The sequence below is a fragment of the Esox lucius genome, chromosome 16, assembly GCF_011004845.1.
Source record: "Esox lucius isolate fEsoLuc1 chromosome 16, fEsoLuc1.pri, whole genome shotgun sequence".
Classification (NCBI taxonomy): Eukaryota; Metazoa; Chordata; class Actinopteri; order Esociformes; family Esocidae; genus Esox; species Esox lucius.
The window spans coordinates 10,419,826-10,441,054 of record NC_047584.1 but is presented as its reverse complement, the minus strand read 5'-3'; the positions used below and the strand labels follow the sequence as shown (position 1 = coordinate 10,441,054).

Genomic DNA, 21,229 nt, shown 5'->3' with positions numbered 1-21,229 from the left:
CTCTCTGTCCACTCTCTACTTCCTCTCTCTGTCCACTCTCTACTTCCTCTCTCTGTCCACTCTTTACTTCCTCTCTCTGTCCACTCTCTACTTCCTCTCTCTGTCCACTCTCTACTTCCTCTCTCTGTCCACTCTTTACTTCCTCTCTCTGTTCACCCCATACCTTCTGCATTCCTCCACTCAGTTGCTCCAATCCCCATCCTCTTTCTCTTCAATCCACATGTCTATCTCTCCCATCACCTCTCACTCCCCTTCCATCCTGTCTTCTGTTGCTGAGCCTTGACTCTCCGTATCACTTTGTATGCTTTCACTGGCCTAGACGGTCAGAGTAGCACGAGGGAGATAGGGAAAAGAAATGGGATACACATAATCAGCATCGTAATCTCTGAGTCTGTCCTTGATTCACTCTCTCTCAACCACCCATTCTTGCTTTCCCTTTCAGCCATGCTCATATTCTGGGCTAATCACCCAATAAGTGGTAGCTCTTTTGGCTCCACTGGAAAAATTGCACATGGAACACAATGTTGGCTCTCCCCTCTATTAATTTAAATGCCTTTTTTTAAAAGATAATTCTGCAACTTTCTTTAGTTATAACAATAGTCATTGTTATAACAAAAAAAAAAAGCAAATCATGGAGGCAAAGGAATGGCTTCTTTCAACTGTGCAATTTGGTTCCCAATGTTCACCAATGTTGTTTCAAAATAAATGACAGGTAAAAACAAAACAAAACATATAATTAGTTAGCTAATAATTAGTAGAGCCCAATTAAAGGGGACTTTTACCACTTAATGTACTACTTACTAATGTTGGCATCGATAATGATCTTCTTATTACAACCTAAAACAAACAATTTTTTAGGTTAGTAGAATCAACTTTCTCAGTATTCTGTTAATAAAATACCACATTCCAGCACTTAGGGAACATAGATTCCACCTCCTTAACAAAATGACTATCGGAAAATGCAATATTAGTACTATTTAAAGACTGAAATAGATGCTTTAAAACTATATTTATTTTTGAAACAACATTGTTGATCATGCATGTAGTGTTCTGTGCCTGACTGCAGAAAAAGGCTCTTCCACATTTGTCTGGTGCATTTCCCTGTCCTTCTCCCTGTCGTTGTCCTTCTCCACCTGGTTATGGAGCAAACTTAGATCCTGTTTTGAGGACTCTGGTCTCAGGCCACTTGCATTTATTGACCTGCTTGTCTTCTGATCATGCAAAAAATGTATGTGGCCCAAAGGCCATGTAGTCTTATAATCTTCACCCGGCACCACCAGAAGAGGACTGGTCATATGCCTTTCGATCAAATAAAAACATTTACACATTTTCCAGTTAAACTAACTTATCTAATAATAATTTCACCATTTGCCAATCCGATAACATACAGTTGGTAGGGAAAGTCAAAATGTTCACCATTTGTTGCCTTACAGCCTGAAACAAAAATATATCAAATTTGAATTTATCTCTGCTTTATTTACATAACCGAAAACATAAGTGTGGAAAAACTATGAAATACCCTATGTGGATTAGTGATCACATCCCCGGGGTAATAGTCTCTTTGAATATGTCTCTACCAACTTTGCACACCTAGACCATGTAATATTTGTGGATTCTTCTTTGCAGAATTGTTAAAACGCAGTCAAATTGCATGGTGACTGCTTATGGATTGCACTCTTCAAGTCCTTCCACAGATTCCCAGTGTGATTTTAGTCAGGGCTCTGACTAGGCCACTCAAGGACAATCAACTTCTTGTCCTTCAGCCACTGCATGGTTGCTTTGGCAGTGCGCTTTGGGTCATTGTCATGTAGAAACATGAACCATCTTCCAATTTTCAACTTCCTGGCAGACGACTGCAGGTTTTCCTTCAGAATCTGTTGCTCCTTTATAGTTACCATTGGCTTCTAGGTAGCTTATCTCCTCCTTGGCCGGTCATCCAGTTTGGAGGTACTGCCTGATCTATGCAAGGTCTGGTTGGTGCCACTTATCCAAATAGGGTATTTTTGTTTTTTTTATATAGTAAAGAGTATTTAAGATGTTTTTTGTCCACTTGAATATTGTGGGTTACTGTGTGTTAATGAAGCTTTGCAGTTTCCCTCTACATTTGGCAAAAACACACATTCACCATTAAAAATAACATATTTAATCTGTAAAAATAACTATAATTCTTGCTTTCTCAACTTTTTACTAAATCTGTTTGTTAGTTCTCTGGGCAAGACCACCATCTTTTTTACTAATGTTCAGTGACTAGCCGGAAAACCAAGTAAATTAACTGAATCTCCATTAGTTTAAGCTGCTTCAAGACCAATAAAAACACTTCTGCTCATGTACAATATACAGTAGACTAATAATATACAGTAGACTAATACAAAATAATAAGACCTAATAATGTTTTGGCTCCAATATTGTAGTAAACTTGTTTTAATGACCATAGCAATATTTACATAATGCTTTACATAATGGCAACTGATCTTAATAGTGACTCTAGCTTCTGAACGTACAGTACCCAAAATAAACAATATTCAGTAAGTCAATTCCCAAAACCACTGTTTGTTGAAAGGCACAAATCAATGGAATTGTACTGCCTTTCACCTGGATATTGACAGGGAAAACCATACATGGAGCGTTGTCTCTTAAATCATCTTCACCTACTTCTGGTGAAACATGTATGGGTCAATATGACCATGTAAGATTTCTTCAGAAAGTTATTATTCCATCCACAGCCTTGATGAGAAGCCATTGCATTGCGTAATATGTAGAGGTTCAAGGCACAAGTATGTTAAACTTATGCACCTAAAAAAATATTAAAAATGATTTGATATGACAATGAAAGTGTCTTTAGTGTTATTCTGCATGAAAGCAGATTCTACAGAATTTGCCAAGTTGTATATAAAATGTGGGAAAAATATAGTTTTGTTTAATTATTTACAGCTTTGTCTATATCAGAGCTGGCCAACCCTGTTCCTGGAGAGCCACTGTCCTGTAGGTTTTCTCTTCAGCCTCATTTGTGACTTACCTGAGTCTGCTTTTCATCCAACTACTAATTAGAATCAGGTGTGATGAATAAGAGTTGGAGAGAACACCTACAGGACAGAGGCTCTCCAGGAACAGGGTTGGCCAGCCCTTGCCTATATTGTATTCAAAAAATCTATCAAATTAATTTTATAAAACCCTTTTTACATCAGCAGTTGTCACAAGTGCTTTTACAAATAACTAGCCTGAAACCTCAAATAACAACTGAGTTGATACAAACATCCCAAGTGTCCCCCAGTTTGAAATGCCCCTTTAACACCATTGGAAATATCCAAACCATCAATGTATTGTTCAGGTCAGACCTATGGATGTGAATAAAGCATTGGTACTCCAGTTATGGCTATGGAAACCTGGCTGAGAAACCATTGTTCTTAAGCCAGATATTCACTTGGATTCAGGTTAATAAGAATAAAATAATACAGGGATGCGAAGCGGCAAGTTACATGGATGACTACAAAACCATGAAATGAAACCTCCGCTCTTATATGTCAATTTGCCTTCGCCATCTCAAGGTCAGGAAAATACAGGACAGAATCTCCTTCTGGCTGGGTTCAACATTTCAAATGTCAACGACCTGATGTTCACTGGTGGGTAAAAGATTTTTGAAGAAGGGAGTATTTTTAGAGGTTATTGAGGCTATTGAGGTTAGCATTGTGGGTTCAGCTTTGTCCTACACTTGGAGATGTGATCTCCTATGTAGTGATGTTGGAAATTTGATGCTTTTTTTAGACACCTGAATACACCCACTCACATTGTTTTCCTAGTTCTGTTCTTCAAACAAGCGATCTGGCAGTTAATATAGCACTCTTTCAGATATTCTCTATACGTATTTCCCAAGTATTCATTCCCATCCGAAGTGTCACTCAGTCAATCATTCACTGTCATAGATACTCAAATACTCTGCGCAAACGTTTTCCAGCTTTAAATAGCTCAGCAGGATCTCTGAAATATTGACAACCATCACAGAGCAACAGATGACGACTGAACTGAGGAACTGACTACTCCCTGAGGGACAAGGCACGCCGTCATTCATCTCTCATTGTTTAGACTCTACTCAAAAAGTGTCTTAAGTTTCTTTTACCATGTAGGTTAGCTGAAAGGTATTTTCACAGAATCAATTTGGGGTCTTGCAAAGAAGAGGAGTCTTATTAGACGTCCATGGTAACGCCACTGGTTTTAGAATTAATCCAAGAAACTGGGGTTCTCACGCTGATGCAATGGTTTCGTGAAGTACTGCTCAGCAGTCACTCTGGTTCCCTATCGAATCCAAAGGATTGCACCCTTTGCACGGGTTCTGACTTGGTTCTTAGCATCAACAGTTGGCTTTGTGTCTGAAAGTGGACCATGTCAGAGGTAAAATACACATTATTCCCTAAAGAGAACTATGCTCTCTTTGAAGTAAAATAATACATTGGTAAACATGCTATCAAAGCCATGAACATTATTTATCTAGCACAGAGGAGAATGAGCTTCCCTACTGATTGATTCCCAATTATTTTATTCCAGGAATTCATCATTCCACATACCAGTGGTGGTGCTCTGATTAACTTGATAATCATAATGAACATAGCTGCTGAAATTTCAGCCAGAAGGCTTTTCAATGCACATTAAATAGACGGATTAGCTAGAAGAGTCCCATCTGATTTCTTCCTTTTCACTCCCCCAAAGAGGGTAAATATCACCATGGTTTTTAATTAAAAATACTATGTGGAAAAGGATAACGGAGATTGAAGATTTAGTTGGCAGTAAGTGGACTTGTACCCATAAATGACATTGCATATTATTTTAAGTTAATGGAAAGGACAACGTGGGGAAAACTATGTATTTCCTTCACTTTAAATAGAATAGACCCATTTAGCTCATTGTAAGCTCATTGTTCATAGGAAAACATTTTGATTTTCTGAGCCACTTGTGCTCAAATAGTCTGTCTCATTGCACCCTTTGTACTTGAGAATGATATTCACTGTTTTTTTTTTTCATAGCAGCATTAGGTTTGGGATATGACCCTAAGGGCTCTGGTGCTATAGGTTTGAGGATTTTGCTATTTTAACAACCAAACTAATGGATGCATTAGATTGTGCTGGTGCCAAAGGGCTGGGTTTTTCTACTTTCTGGAAGTTCCGAATAAAGCTTCTGAACACTTATTCGCGTCAGATATTTATGTTTAAAATTTTTTATAAATAGTCACAAATGAAAAAAGAGTTTTGTCATTGCGGCTTGCGGTTTGTCATTGCTTGCGGATTATGGAAGTTGCAAAGGCAGTGGTGATGGAAAGTTTTACAGCACCATTTTACAGCAATGTGGATTGATTCTGTGTTGAGGGAGAGTGATTGTGAGTGAAGGGACTGCGTTTCCATGGAGATTGTCTGTGTGTGTGTGTGTGTGTGTGTGTGTGTGTGTGTGTTTAGTTGTGTACAAGAGCTGCAGTGTGAATTTGTGAATGAGTGTGAGAATGCAAAGAGGCTCTACGGTGCAGATCAGGAGCAGCCCAGCCAATGGCTCGGGTAGCTGAGGTCCAATACCAAAACACATACATAGCGTTCACAATGATATAGAGAATAGGGTCTCTCTCCAATCTCCATTGGCTGTGCATTACTTCTTTTACAGATGTATATGAGCACTGAGCATGAAGTCTAAATAGGCTGTGCTTTTGCTAAAATCCACACCTTAACAAACCATGTCACAGCTTGGACCAGCTATTGAATATTATAAAAATTCCGACCACTGGTGTCTGAAATAAGCAATTTGGAGCACATTTTAAGGACAAACCTACCTCAGGGCAGGCAAGCTCTGAAATTAGCATTTCTAACGGAAGGGTAACATAAAATAGGGCTAGCTTTAACATTTTGAAATAACCAGTGCTTGTGTGTTTCACAATTGTGCTGACTTAATGGTAAAACAAAATGATCGCTTGATGGTTTTTGTAGCCCGTCACACACACACACACACACACACACACACACACACACCCACACTGGAAAGGAATCAATAACTCAGTGTCATGCTATGAACAGTATGACTACTGACAATATACAGTTAAGTATGTATACACTATATACAGTGCCTTGCAAAATATCCAAACACCTAACCAATTTTCCTTTTTTTGCTGAATTACAAATAGTACATACTGCAGACATTTCCTTTGGTTGGAAGCACTGTAAAGCAAAATACATTTTTGTTCTTTGGCCACTACAGTTGTGCTTGGAATCATTGTCCTGCTGATAGGTGAATTTCCTCTCAGGCTTCAGTTTTTTAGTGTACTGAAGTAGGTTCTCTTGCAGTATTTTCCTGCATTTTCTTCCATCCATTCTTCAATTTTAACAAGATGCCCAGTCCCTGCTGAGAAGCATTCACACAGCAGGATGCTGTCACCGCCATACTTCGCTGTACTGGAGGGATGGTGTGTATTGAGGCACGGGCAGTGTTAGGTTTGCGCCACAGACAGAGTTTTGGCCAAAAAGCTATATCTTGGTCTCACCTGAGCGCAAAACCTTTTCCCACGTTGCAGCAGGGTCACTCTCGGGCTTTAATATGGTACTTTTTAGAAACTGCTTCTTTCTTGGCACCCTCCAATACAGGCCAGTTTTATGCAGTTGGATTCTTACGCACAAAACACATTTGTGTTTTTTTAAGCTGTCAAAGTTAACGTATGCGATTAATTTAAAATACTTAACGCCGTTAATTCTTTTGTCGCCGTTAACGCATTTTACATTTTTGAGTCTCTGCGCCATTCAGTTAGAGCTTGACTTTAGTTGGAGCTGACGGGATTTCGCTACTATCACGCATTTATTGTTTACCCGTAACTTTATTGGCGGTTGACTTGACCGGAGCTCATCACAGGCCATGGCTCCCCTAGCTCTGTTGCATGAATACACCTGCTAACACTTTGCTTGTTGCATGGTAAGTTGTCATTATAATTTTTTTGCTAATCTAAGAATTAATATTTCCACCAAAGCATATTCTCATTGCGGCATTAGCAAACAACTGCTCTGCATGAATTACTGTACAGATTGAATGTTTGTTTTACTTTATTTAATGTTTGTATATAACATCTCTATTCACCATGACTTATGCCATTGCCTTTAAAAGTTGCCTACCTCATGCAATTTTTTGAATTTGGGAAACATTTAATAGAGATACTCTATGAAATATTTAATTGTGGCTAACATCTTTCAGGAAATCTGTTTACAGGTACCCACATGAACATTTCAGCCTAAACATCAAAGGACAATTCCTTTACCAGTTTAGGTTTGATTCAATGGGTTAAATGCCTGCACACCATGTTGTCCAGATAAGAGGGGCTGATATGTGTTTTATACAGTAGCCTAACACAGCAGATATTGTCCAGATATTAATCAAGAAAACAATATGAGATGGCAACATTCTATTTAGATTTACATGGGCTTCATTTGGATGCAGACTGTTATTGTGGCTATGGACTGACATTTTTTTGTATATTAAACTAAATTAAGGGCATTGACAACTTGCATTTATTTAATGCCAAGTCAAGCACTGCATAGTTTTCAATAAAACAAAGTATGTCTTTACCATAATGCACTGCTTTTTACACACATTTCCCAGCACAAACTCAAAGTCAGCGTACAATTTAGTTACAGTGTCAGTATTTTAAAAAGATATGAAACATAACAGAATGTCAGTGTTTCATTTGTAATTCTGTAAAATTTGAGAATATATGGCACTGGTAAAAAAATTTTTTTTATCAAATTGCAGCATATATAGCGTCACAATTTTGCTGGAAAAAGACATTGAAATTTAAAAAGTAAAAGTGGTTCATGTCAATTTGAGGGATTGTGCTTCTGTAAAAGAATGGACCTTTTTTATTGAAGGGCACATGTGTCAATTAGCCGTAGATGTTTTGACTGAACTGGTATTTCAGTCTGCATGGATGTTTCATCTATGGACATGAATCATTTATGAATACGTTATTTTGAGGCTAGAGCTTTGCCACTTTGATATACAGTAATTTGAGAGACTTAAATATTGCAACTCTGTAAAAAAGAGACGACATCTGTTATTGGAGCTTCAGCTTATTGCGTTTGGCATCCATCTACACACTGAAGACATGTCATAGTTAATTATCTAAAAAGTTATCATGCTTGGTTATTTAAGGTCTTGAAATCCTAGTAAACATTAACCATGGATTCTGTGAGCAGAATGGGGTTGGTAGTTGTGTGCTGGTAGAGCGATTGTCATCATCTCTCAGTTTTACAGAGACCATCTGTGTCTTCATGCACATTAGATCAGAACCACTGAATATTCATGCATTTCATTAGTGCGTTTTGGGAGTTCTTGTCAGAGACCTTCATGTTCCTAAGTTAACTACCATATATACACTGCTGATGCAGTAACCATTTGTTTGTTGGGGATTTAAATGCATGAAAAAAATTGTAGCTTTGCTAATGAGCAGTGAGTGACAATTTTCCCTCTATAATATGTATTTTCCAAAATACTTAATTATTGCTACTCCAGAATGGACTGAAAAAAATCTATAAATCCCTTAAAATATTCATGTGATATTTTTGCACCAATTTTCTCACATTGAAGCATTGTCTAGGTTACTGCACTCCTAGTGTACAAGGGGAAAGAGTACAACATATTGTGTGCAATGCGGGCTTCATCCTGGCATGAAAAGAGAAAATGTAACATAAAAGAGTGATTCTTAACACTGAGGTCTCAGAGAAACAGTTTGAAAAGAGCCCAGTTGATTGGACTACAATTTTGCTCATATATGAAATATGAACTATCAGAGAAGAGGTCACTTATATTTGACTTTCCCTAAATATAGCATATCCTTAGGGCTGCAGCAAGACGTATTAGAAATAAAAACGATATAATATGCACTAAATGTAATAAAGTAGGCCTGAGAAAAGAGAAGAGGAGAGACCATGGCATAGTTAAAGTGAATCATTATGGGTCTCGATAAAGGCACACTTCTATTGCACCCACAAATCTCTCCTTTAAATCTGTTGGGAATGACAGGGCCCTTTGTAATGGCTACCTTAATGTGGCATCATCTCGCCTAATGAAGTAAATGAAAGCCGAGAATAAGTAATCACTCAGATTGGATGGATCAAGTGCTCTTGTGTTGGATATGAGTTCATACCGAGCTATAGAGGAACTTAAATGATCGTTAAGAGATCCTGTCACGTGTCACAGTAAATCTCCTTGTTAAGTGGCTGTAGTGTTACCGTTATAGTAATTGATACCAAAGTAGTTAAGCCGCAATGTGACACATTTACAGTGTTGGCTGCTTGGGTCAGATTTGTTTTATGTGCTGTCGTGGGCTGCTTCCATGCAGAGGGTCAACCACGTGTCTAATGAAACCAACCTTAAACAGCATCTCTTTCTCTCTCTCTCTCTCTCTCTCTCTCTCTCTCTCTCCCTATTTCATCTTATCAAGTGTTTATTGGCATGTGTGTGTGCTTGTAAATGCAGTCTTGTGTGTGGTGGCATTCGGTTACTGGTTTCACTGTTTGGTTAAATGTTGTGGCATTCGTATTGTTACTCACTAAACGTGTGCTATGTATAAAGAACCATACCGTGAAGTATAAATGGAATCTGCACATGCAGGCTAATGCCTTCTATATATTTTTCCAATGATGTTCTCCTGTGAATGGTAATCATGTTTTCTGTAGAGGAAAATCACTGTGAAAAGAGCTTATATAGTATGAAAAAATATGGCCCCAAAAAATGAAAAGAAATAATGATAATAACATCACACAAATGAATGCTTTTATGAGTAATTGTCCTTTACAGTGAAATCAGATCCCAGACTATGTTGGTTCATATTGTTAGGTTCTGTCCACTTTTGATCCACGAAGAAAATAATAAAACCGGAAAGTCAGGAGAGAACTTTTTTAATAACATGAGTAGCAGATGATCTTGATTTTCTTTAGGTCTTGCATTTTCTCCAAATAATCAAAAGTTTACACAGTCTTTTATGCCAGAAAAGGCTGTAATTTATCTTATAGCCAACCCTACACAGTCTATTAGCTTCCAATCAGCTTGGAGTTCGTTGCTCTACAGTCTTGGAGTGGGGCCCCATCTCTTAAGGGAAACAGATGTTCCTTACCTTCTATATTTTGTGGAGTTGTCAGTCAGTACTTCCATGCCCATAATCTAACAATATACATCAGTTATTCAATGGCAATCTTAGACACCATTGGTCTGTTTTTGGCTAAACTTGGATGAAGGATGCATTTTATCATAGAGATCTTGCATTCACAAAAATTGCAACAGTTGACCTAAGATTTAGGAGCTCTAGCAATCACCTACAATGTGTTAGCCACGTAATATCTGAACGGGCACATGGGGGTGTGCTGAATCAGTCCTGGTGGGTGATGTTTTGCCTTTTTTGGAAAATTATAGTGTTATGTAACTTACTGTAAGTAACCTTAAAAATTGTACAGCTCAAGGTTTCAAACTTTCAGTACATAGAATTTGTTGAAAGTTGCAACACGTGCATTGTTTATAAGACTGTATGTGTGGTATTAGTCTTTTACAGTATTACTGACCCACCAGTTATTGGCTGATATATTTATCTATTGATTTCTTTGAAAAAATCCAAACAGTTGTTTTAAGTAGTTTTAATACAGGAACAATGTATTAAACATTAGAGGGAGTTACATTTGGTGTTAAAATATCTGAAAGAAAAAAACTTAGGCAACTGTCTCCATGGAGCAAGGGATGGGAAATTTGTTTTGAATGGATCCAAAAATAATTCACCTGTCTTACACATGGCAGGAAAAGACTGAGTGTTCCTTAGAAGCAAACCCTTCGAATCAGGTTGTTTAATGAATACAGACTAGTGTCACACAGCATGCTAACAGTGACCGTCTTCTCTCTTCTAGGTATTAGGGAGGTGGTGGTGAGATGTCCCTTGAATCACATACTGTGTCCAGGGACGAGGAAGTGCATTCACTTCAACAAGCTCTGTAATGGAGCTAAAGACTGTGAGGATGGCTTCGATGAAGGAGTTCACTGTAGAGGTAAGAGACCGTTTTATTTTATTCACAATAAGCAGTGAATGGAGCACATGCACTGGTGTTCATTTTGAACGCTAACATATGCGTCTTTGGACAGCAGTATGTCTTTAAGCAATGTCAAACTGTTATGACTTTGTCTAAAGCATTGGATCATTAATTATACATTAATTGTGCAGTAGTCCAGCTTCCATTTCTAGAGTAGTCAGTTTGGTTGTGCAGCTGGTCCTTCATAATTAGCCCTCTGTAGTCTGTGTGCATGCTTGTGTAAATTGTTTGTAACAAAGCATGTGATTGGCTGGCCCAGTAGGTTAGTAGCAGGAGGTGTTGTGTTGTACACGACACATTCTAAAGCATGCAGTGTCAAGCCGCTGTAGACAAATGGCTTACCGTGGTCCTGAGAAAGCGAGCAGCACTGACTAAATGCCTGTTAGCTATAGTCAGTGTGGCCAGTTTTGACAATGCTTGACCTTTTTTCTGACCGGTACGACGTGAGAGTCACACTGTGTGTCGATTCAAGGTGATTTTGGCCTTTGACTCAAGGAATTGCTGAAAATAGATCAAATGCCTCATCCTGTTCACTGTGATGCCACTGCACATTGCATTCTCGGTCTTATTCAGTCTGTTGTTCTACTTTGGTAGCAAACTAAAATGTTCACTCTGAATGAATGAATTGGGTTGGTTTCTTGGCTGAGAGAAAGGAACAGGTTCAGAATTGTATTAGTATTGATCTGAAAGTGCTTGACATTGTGATATAGCACTGTGTAAGAGTGTTTTGTTATTTTAAACCTTCTTAAAATTTATGATTTTGAAAGACTATTAGCTCCCTAAGTGATTTCATAAATTATTTGATGAGTGTGCAAATATAGACCATTACAGAGCTGTCTTTGGCCTGTGAAATCCAATATGAAAAGAGAAGAATGTTATGTTTTTAAGTTAGATTATATGAAAGAAATCTAAACAAAAGTAAACCCTAAATAGTTGTTCTGGCTGTTTGTCATACAGAAATTGTACCTTTGAATCTCCTTGAATATTTTGATCACAAAGCTAATGTTAATTTGTGACAGTGCAACGGCATTACAATTCACAAGGCAATCACACAAGGTGCTGCATCATTGACTGGACAGAAAGATGTGGAACTTTGATTCATGATTGCTCATGGTAAGACAAGTGTCAGTTTCCACCTACCAAGAAGATTAGCTGGAATGACATCTCCAAGCTGCACATGCTGTCATAAAATGATTAAAATACAGAAATTGACAGCAAATGTATTTTGTGCATAATGCAATTTTCTTAACTTTTAAAATGATTTCTCTATAAATTCAGTCCCAGCTTCCAATTCCCTTTTCCTCCCATCCCTAAAAAGAAAAAAATGTTGTACCAATTGTGGGCAATCAGTAATGTATGTACATTGCTCGGATAGAAATGTCAGTAAAATTACTGCAATGTAAAAATTAATTACAATTAGCAAGTATTTGAAAACCTACAGTAGTGCAGTAATGAAATCCATCCTTGTCCTTTTAACCAGACGTTTCCTTATACATTTCGTAAGAAGTTTTATGAAGAACTGTTAAAATAAATAAATAATATTAATAAAAGAAGCAATACATTTAACAGTGGCACTGGCCCTTGTTTAAATTGTAATATCCATCCTCAAGATACTCATGTCTGTCACCTAGAAGTGTATCTGATTTGTGACCTTTTCAACTATTCCATGGGATGGAATATTAACATTTCATTTGTCTGGAGTGCAATGACCTTCTGTAAGATTCATCCTCATTTTTGTTTCTTTTTGCTTTGACTTTCATATCGGTGTATCCTTATGTACAGGGTTTTCATGCTGGGGTCACTTGTAAAAAATTGTCTCAAAAATAATTGTCCCTATTAAAATAAAGCTTCAATAATATGTTGTATTCTACCATAATGCTCATAGAAAGTAGTAAAAGGTGTCTTGTTGGGAAGCAAAACGAATGGAGGAGGAATTGAGGTCACTACAAGTTATGGAGAACCAGCTGGGTCTATGACAAAACTTTTCCTGCTGCCTCCTCTCCTCTTATGAATATACATGGACAAATCCCAGGAGGGCATAATACCAAGGTGCCCATATGGAAAAGCACTAAACCCCTTCTCTCTCACCTTCAGAAAAGTAGTTTATTTTTAATCACATACTCCACTCGGGGCAGTGCTTGGTGGAACTTCAACACAGGACCGCACGCCATGATCAACGTTTTCCACAGCAGCAACCTGGCTTTGTTTGCTTAGTACAGCCTGTAAAGTAGCTTGAGGTAACAAACCTTTCCTGAAGTTTACTGGTGCCATGGAGGGAACATTGGCCAAACTCTCAATACTACTATACGTAATGTACCTAGAGTATACACATACTGTAACCACAATAGCACAGCCCCACCCTACTCACATTTATACACTACTCAAGAGCAAATGTTAACTTTGTTACCCGTAGTGATGATTTTACAACTAATTATACTGTTAGGGCTATTACAACTACTCCTTCTATTAGTGATGATGATGTTTAATTCACAGAGTTCCACTTAAACCCATATTGTATCCAGTCTGCTTCATATTTCATAATGTAAATTTCATTTGAGAAATCAGTGTGAAGGTAGCTATACAGTGTTTTCATGAATATTTAAAATTCCATGAAGTATGCCTGAGTGGTATGCTGTCAAAAATCAACAGTGCATGTTATATAGCACACACACACATAAATTAATATAATTGAATACATGTATATTGCATTGATTCATAACATGTGATTCATAAAATAATGTAGTTGTCACTCAATATAGTGTCATTAATTTTATTAGTGCATGAATATCTGTATACTTATGAATGCTTTATTTATTGCCAATTGGTGAGTATTTAATTAAAACCCTAACTAATAGTGGTTTTGTTTGATAGAGATTATGTTTGCTAAAACTTAGACTACTCAATTAAACATTCTGAATGATTCATTAATGACATAATTACAGCAGGGATGCAAAATAAATCTTCTCTAATGACAATCTTTTTAACATTTAAGCCCCACTCGTTTTAAAACATTTTAATAGAACTTCAGTTTAGGAAGTTTGTACCTCCATTCATTTTAATCATGTTTACTGTCATACATAGAGCACGGCTCTTACAACGCTAGAGTTTTGAGTTACTTATATGAGAATATATGGGTAAAGTATATGAGAATATATACACTACCATTCATAGGTTTGGGGTCAGTTAGATTCAACTTTATTGTCATTGAACAGTACAAGTACAGTACAACAAAATGTAGTTAGTATCTAATGTAACCAGAAATGCAAATAGGAGAAAAGGGCAGAACATTTAGTATTAGGTATAGTGTACCCCGATCAGCTTTAAATGCTTTATATTGTGTAGGTCCCCCTTTTGCCCCAAAAACAGCCCTGACTCGTGGAGGCACTCCACTAGACCTTTTGAAGGTGCGCTGTGGTATCTGGCACCAAGACGTTAGCAGCATATCTTGTCCTGAAATTGCGAGGTGGGGCCTCCATGGATCGGACTTGTTTGTCAAGCACATTCCACAGATTCTTGATTGGACTGAGAACTGGCCAAGTCAACACCTTTAACTCGTTTGTTCCTCAAACCATTCCTGAACCATTTTTGCTTTGTGGCAGGGAGCCTTATCCTACTGGAAAAGGCCAATGCCATCAGGGAATACCGTTGACATGAAAGGGTGCACATGGTCTGCAACAATGCTTTGGTAGGTGGTACATGTCAAAGTAACATCCACATGAATGGCAGGACCCAAGGTTTCCCAGCAGAACATTGCCCAAAGCATCACACTGCCGCTGCCGGCTTGCCTCCTTCCCATAGTGCATCCTGGTGCCATGTTTTCCAGCGACACACAGGCACCCTGCCATCCATGTGATGTAAAAGGAAACGTGATTCATCAGACCAGGCCACCCTCTTCCATTGCTCCGTGGTCCAGTTCTGATGCTCACGTGCCCATTGTAGGCGCTTTTGGCAGTGGACAGGGGTCAGCATGGGCACCCTGACTGGTCTGCTGCTACGCAGCCCCATACGCAACAAACAGCAATTTTCTGCACTTTGAGCTACAGTAGCTTGTCTGTTGGATCAGACCACACAGGCCAGCCTTCGCTCCCCACGTACATCATAGAGCCTTGGACGCCCATGGCCCTGTCGCCAGTTCACCGCTTGTCCTTCCTTGGACCACTTTTGATAGGTACTGACCACTGCGGACCGGGAACACCCCACAAGGGCTGCAGTTTTGGAGATGCTCTGACCCAGTCGTCCATCCTTCATAATTTGGCCCTTGTCAAAGTCGCTCAGACCCTTATCCTTGCCCATTTTTCCTACTTCTAACACATCAACTTTGAGGACAGAATGTTCATTTACTGCCTAATATATCCCACTCACTGACAGGTGCCATGATAACGAGATTATCAGTGTTGTTCACTTCTCCTGTCAGTGGTCATAATGTTATGGCTGAATGGTGTATGTTATAGATGGAATGTAATGTATAGATATGCAATAAGGGCAAATACAATGCAAAAGGCAAATAGGGGAGGGTAGAAAATGTAAATATATGTTTGTACAAGTGGGATATGAATTGTTGTGCAATGAGGCAAATGCAAGTACAAAAGGGCAATTCTGAATGTGCAAGAAAGAATTCAAGTACAATGACAATTCTAAAAGTGCGGTGCAGGCAAATTGAAGGTGCAAGGTGGCATATGCAACTGAAATGAGATAACAAACAGTTTGTGGTATGGGTGTGAAGGGTCTCTGATGATGCTGCATGCCCTACACATGCAACGCTTGCGTTGGAGGTCTACAGTAGGATGACTGAGAGCTGGGCACCAGTAATGTTCTGGGTCATTTTCACCACCATTTGTAGAGCCTTCCGGTCGGCCACGGAGCATCCACCAAACCACACTGTGAAAGAGTTCATCAGAATGCTCTCAAATGTGCAGCAGTTGTAGTTCACAATGATCTTGGAAGACAGACGGGCCTTCTTCAACCTTCTCAAAATGTACAGCCTGTTTTGTTTTTGAAAGAAAAGCATATTGTTTGTCCATTAAAATAACATCACATTGATCACAAATATAGTGTTGACTTTATTAATGTTGCATATGAAAATTTTAGCTGGAAACGGCAGATTTTTTTATGGAATATCTACATAGGCGTACTGAGGCCCATTATTAGCAACCATCAGTCCTGGCACGTTGTGTTTACTAACCCAAGTTTGTCACTGTAAAAAGCTAACTAATCATTAGAAAACCCTTTCGCTATTATGTAAGCACAGCGAAATACTGTTGTGCTAGTTAAAGAAGCGATACAACTGGCCTTCTTTACACTGGTTGAGTATCTGGAGCATCGACAGTTGTGGGTTTGATACAGGCTCAAATAACTTTTTTCTGATATTCATCAGTCTATTCTATTCTTGCAATATAAAGGCTATTTCATGTGAGAAATTGCCAAGAAATTTTACAACTCTGTGTACTACTCCCTTCACAGAACAGTTCAAACTGTCTCTAACCAGAATAGAAAGAGGAGTGGGAGGCCCCGATGCACTACTGAGCAAGAGGAAAATACATTACAGCGTCTAGTTTGAGAAACAGATGCTTCAAATATCCTCAACTGGCAGTTTCATTGTACAGTACCTGCAAAACACCAGCCTCAGTGTCAACAGTGAAGATGATGCTGACCTTCTGGGCAGAGTTACAAAGAAAAATCCATATCTCAGACTGGCCAATAAATAGAAAAGATTAAGATGAGCAAAAGAACACAGACACTGAACAGAGAAAGATTGGAAAAAGAGTTATGGACAGACAAATCAAAGTGTGAGGTGTTTGGATCACAAAGAAGAACATTTGTGAGATGCAGGCCAAATGAAAAGATGCTGGAAGAGTGTTTGGCGACATCTGTTAAGCATGATGGAGGAAATGTGATGGTCTGGGGATGCTTTGGGTATGGTAAATTGGGAGATTTGTCAGGGGAAAGGGGATCTTTTTTCAATACCATGCCATACCCTGTGGATGGAGCCTGATTAGAGCCAATTTCCTCCTACAACAGGACAATGACCCAAAACACAGCTACAAACTATGCAAGAATTATTTAGGGAAGATGCAGTCAGTTGGTATTCTGCCTATAATGGAGTGGCCAGCACAGTCACTGGATCTCAACCCTATTGAGCTGTTGTGGGAGGAGCTTGACCGTATTGTATAAGAAGTACCAATCAAACCAATCCAGCCTGTGGGAGGTGCTTCAAGAAGCATGGGGTGACATCTCTTTAGATCACCTCAACAAATTGACTACTAGAATGCCAAAGGTCTGTAAGGCTGAAATTACAAAAGTGGAGGATTCTTTGACGAAAGCAAAGTTTGAAGGACACAATTATTATTCCAATTAAAAATCATTATTTCTAACATAGTCCATGACGGTATTTCCTATTCATTTTACTATATTTCCTGTCTCAAACTCATTTCATGTATGTTTTCATGGAAAACATTTCTATGTTACACCAAACTTTTGAACAGTCTTTCTGTATAAAAGCTCCATCTAAATTACATTTAAATGTTCCATAGTAATATTTAAGTCAGAAGATACTTCAGCAGCATGATTGTTGTCTCTTAAGTAATGGAAATAACTGAACCAAAAAAGATATGGTAGGCATATAATACTGTACAAAGCGAATGACAGTAATGGAAATAATTGTACATTTTAAAGGTACAGCACTGTACAAGGCAAATAAGACTGGTTTACAATACAGAATTCAATATAACATAGAGCAATTGTAATTATCAATAAACATCAAAATCCATCCATAACCAGACACATTTACAGAAACATCTTGTGTGCCTTCTTATTTTAAGAAATACAACAAGGATAATAAGACCCCAGATGCCTTAAAACATTACAGTGATGAGTGTAGCTGCCTGCCGCCTTCTATGCTACACTGCTTTGACACGTTTGATCCACAGAAATGTGGACCTCTTGCTGCAGTGTGGGGGTAAACTGTGCTTTTATCCTGAGAGGAACACTGAGCTGCCAATTCCTAATGTCAAAACGCCACCTGTCAAAAGTTTGTCTTTTTCTCTGCATGGCTTTGCCTTGTTGGAGAAATGTTTTGAAAGTTCATATTTCATGTATTTCATATTTCACATTTCATAGTTCATAACATTCCTATGATGAGAGCCACTCTAACTCAGGAGTCTCTTCATAACAGTGCCAACAGCATTTATTGTTTTTCAATATACCCCTCATGAGTTTACAGTAAAATACCTTTTATCATTGTGTATAGAACAATCAAGTGGATCAGACTGGTTTTAAGTGATAAAAATTACCCCTCTTTGTTTTATTTTTTAATAGAAACAATAGATTTATTAATAGCTAAAAGGCCCCCTCACAGAGTAATGAAAAACAATGTCATACACATCTTCTCCCCCTCCCTCTCTGTGCCTCTCAACAGCATTCAATTATCTCACTTGATTAACTTTTCATTACCAACAATTCCAACAAACAAACAAACAAACAATATCCTCCAGGGCCAAGGAGGCTGTGATAAAAGAAAACGTCCCAGTTACTAAAATGACTACCGTGAATACAGTACAAATCATTTCCTGTTTGCTTCCTTTGCAGCTTGAAAAATAGAATAGTGGTAACAAACCATGCTTACAGTGGCAACTATTAGCATATTTATTGAATTCATTCTTGTCTAATGAAATGGAATATATTCACAGAAAAATTGGCAAATTGCTTACAATATGAACTCTGTGTTGCACTGCTGCTATGGCCTTATGGTTAAGTGTTTGCTCATTTTATTCTTTTCATTGCTATTCATATGGCTAATTGTAAGACTGATTGGGTTGTCTTCATGGGTTTACTTCATTTGAGTGGCATTTCATATTACACTGGTTATCAGTGTTGCAGTGATGCATGTATATAATCGTCGTATCACACATAGTGACATTCAGGTGTTCAGGTCAGTTGGCAATGTTGCTGTGTTATTTTGATAGGAAATAAGGCATGAGAATCTTGTAGTACTTCATATTCTAGTTACTCATTTTCAAATATTGTTTAAATTTGTTTACTCTTCCTAATCTTATTTTTGGCAACAAAGACTTGTGAATATAAACGCACACCCTATAGATGATGGTAAAATCTATAGACAATGCTTTAAGTGTTAAGGTTTGATTATACTCAGTGTGGTTAAGGCTAAGATTAAGGTTGGGGTAAGGTTACACAACAAAAAACATAATATTAGATAATGCTACCAGTGTGATTACGGCTGTTTGTGTGTGTATACAGTATCTCACAAAAGTGAGTACACCCCTCACATTTTTGCAAATATTTGAGTATATCTTTTCATGTGACAACACAGAGGAAATGACACTTTGCTACAATGTAAAGTAGTTAGTGTAGAGCTTGTTTAACAGTGTAAATTTGATGTCCCCCAAAAATATCTCAACACAGTCATTAATGTCTTAACCACTGACAACAAAAGTGAGGACACCCCTAAATGAAAATGTCCAAATTGGGCCCAATTAGCCATTTTCCCTCCCCGGTGTCATGTGACTTGTTAGTGTTACAAGGTCTCAGGTGGGAATGTGGAGCAGGTGTGTTATATTTGGTGTTATCGCTCTCACACTCCCTCATACTGGTCACTGGAAGTTCAACATGGCACCTCATGGCAAAGAACTCACTGAGGATCTGAAAAAAAAAATTGATGCTCTACATAAAGATGGCCTAGGCTATAAGAAGATTGCCAAGACCCTGAAACTGAGCTTCAGCACGGTGGCCAAGACCATACAGCGGTTTAACAGGACAGGTTCCACTCAGAACAGGCCTCGACCAAAGAAGTTGAGTGCACGTGCTCAGTGTCATATCCAGAGGTTCTCTTTGGGAAATAGACGTATGAGTGCTGCCAGCATTGCTGCAGAGGTTGAAGGGGTGGGGGGTCAGCTTGTCACTGCTCAGACCATACGCCACACACTGCATCAAATTGGTCTGCATGGCTGTACTGTGGTCTGATGAGACCAAGACAAACTTATTTGGTTCAGATGGTGTCAAGCGTGTGGTGACAACCAGGTGAGGAGTACAAAGACTAGTGTGTCTTGCCTACAGTGAAGCATGGCGGTGGGAGTGTCATGGTCTGGGGCTGCATGAGTGCTGCCGGCACTTGGGAACTACAGTTCATTGAGGGAACCATGAATGCCAACATGTACTGACATACTGAAGCAGAGTATGATCCCCTTCCTTTGGAGACTGGGGCGCAGGGCAGTATTCCAACATGATAATGACCTCAAACACACCTCCAAGATGACCACTGCCTTGGTAAAGAAATTGAGGGTAAATGTGATGGACTGGCCATGGCATGTCTCCTTAACCCTATTGAGCATTCGTGGGGCATCCTCAAACGGAAGGTGGAGGAGCGCAAGGTCTCTATTATCCACCAGCTCCGTGATGTCGGGCCAGTTCACCTCGTTTATGGATAAAGATGGCAAGAGAAAGGGATCTGAGTGACTTTGAAAGAGGGTTGGGGCACAGATGGCAGGAGGTTCAGTCACAAAGACTGCTCATCTGACTAATGTTCTAATAGGAAGAGTAACAAAACTTACATCTGCATTTAAAAATATGGGAAAGACATCCCCAATTGGATTAGAAAATGCGGTCGAGAGGGCTTTGGGGGGCGTTTCCGTGTGGGGGGTGCATTTCCTGGCAAGATTTGGGTCCACTTTTCCCCTTAGAGGGAAGAGTCACTGTTCTCATTACAAATTTATTTTGTGTGATCACCTTTATCCTATGGTGACATTTTTTATCCTGATGGGAATGATATCTTCCAGGATGACAATGCTCCAAAACACTGTACATAAGAGGTCACTGAATGGTTTGAACTGTCAAGATCAGTATGCTCAATATGCTGAATCTATCTATGGGAGATTTTGGACCAACTTGCTAGACAACACTCCCCCACCATCATTACAAAGCCCAATTCGGGGAAAATCTTTTAGAAGAATGGTGTTCCATCCCACCAGAGATTCAGACTCATAGAATCCATGCCGAAGTGTGTTGACGCTGTTCTGGTGGCTCGTGGTGACCCTTTCTTTAACTTATCTGTGTAAATTGTGGCTGACAAAAGCATTAATAGTATGTTTTTACTTATTAGCCCTGATCTGTCTATAATTGCAATGGTGTTGCAT

At 38.8% G+C, this 21,229-nt stretch overlaps 1 protein-coding gene across 1 annotated transcript in view; it reads left to right on the top strand.

The window, feature by feature from the left end:
• The window catches only part of lrp1bb (low density lipoprotein receptor-related protein 1Bb), a 428,510-nt gene that overhangs the window by 133,016 nt on the left and 274,265 nt on the right, over positions 1-21,229 (top strand). Inside the window, exon 3 of the mRNA XM_020055063.3 lies at positions 10,905-11,042. Within this exon, the coding sequence (XP_019910622.3) occupies positions 10,905-11,042 (138 nt within the window). The remainder of the gene's footprint in view (positions 1-10,904; positions 11,043-21,229) is intronic.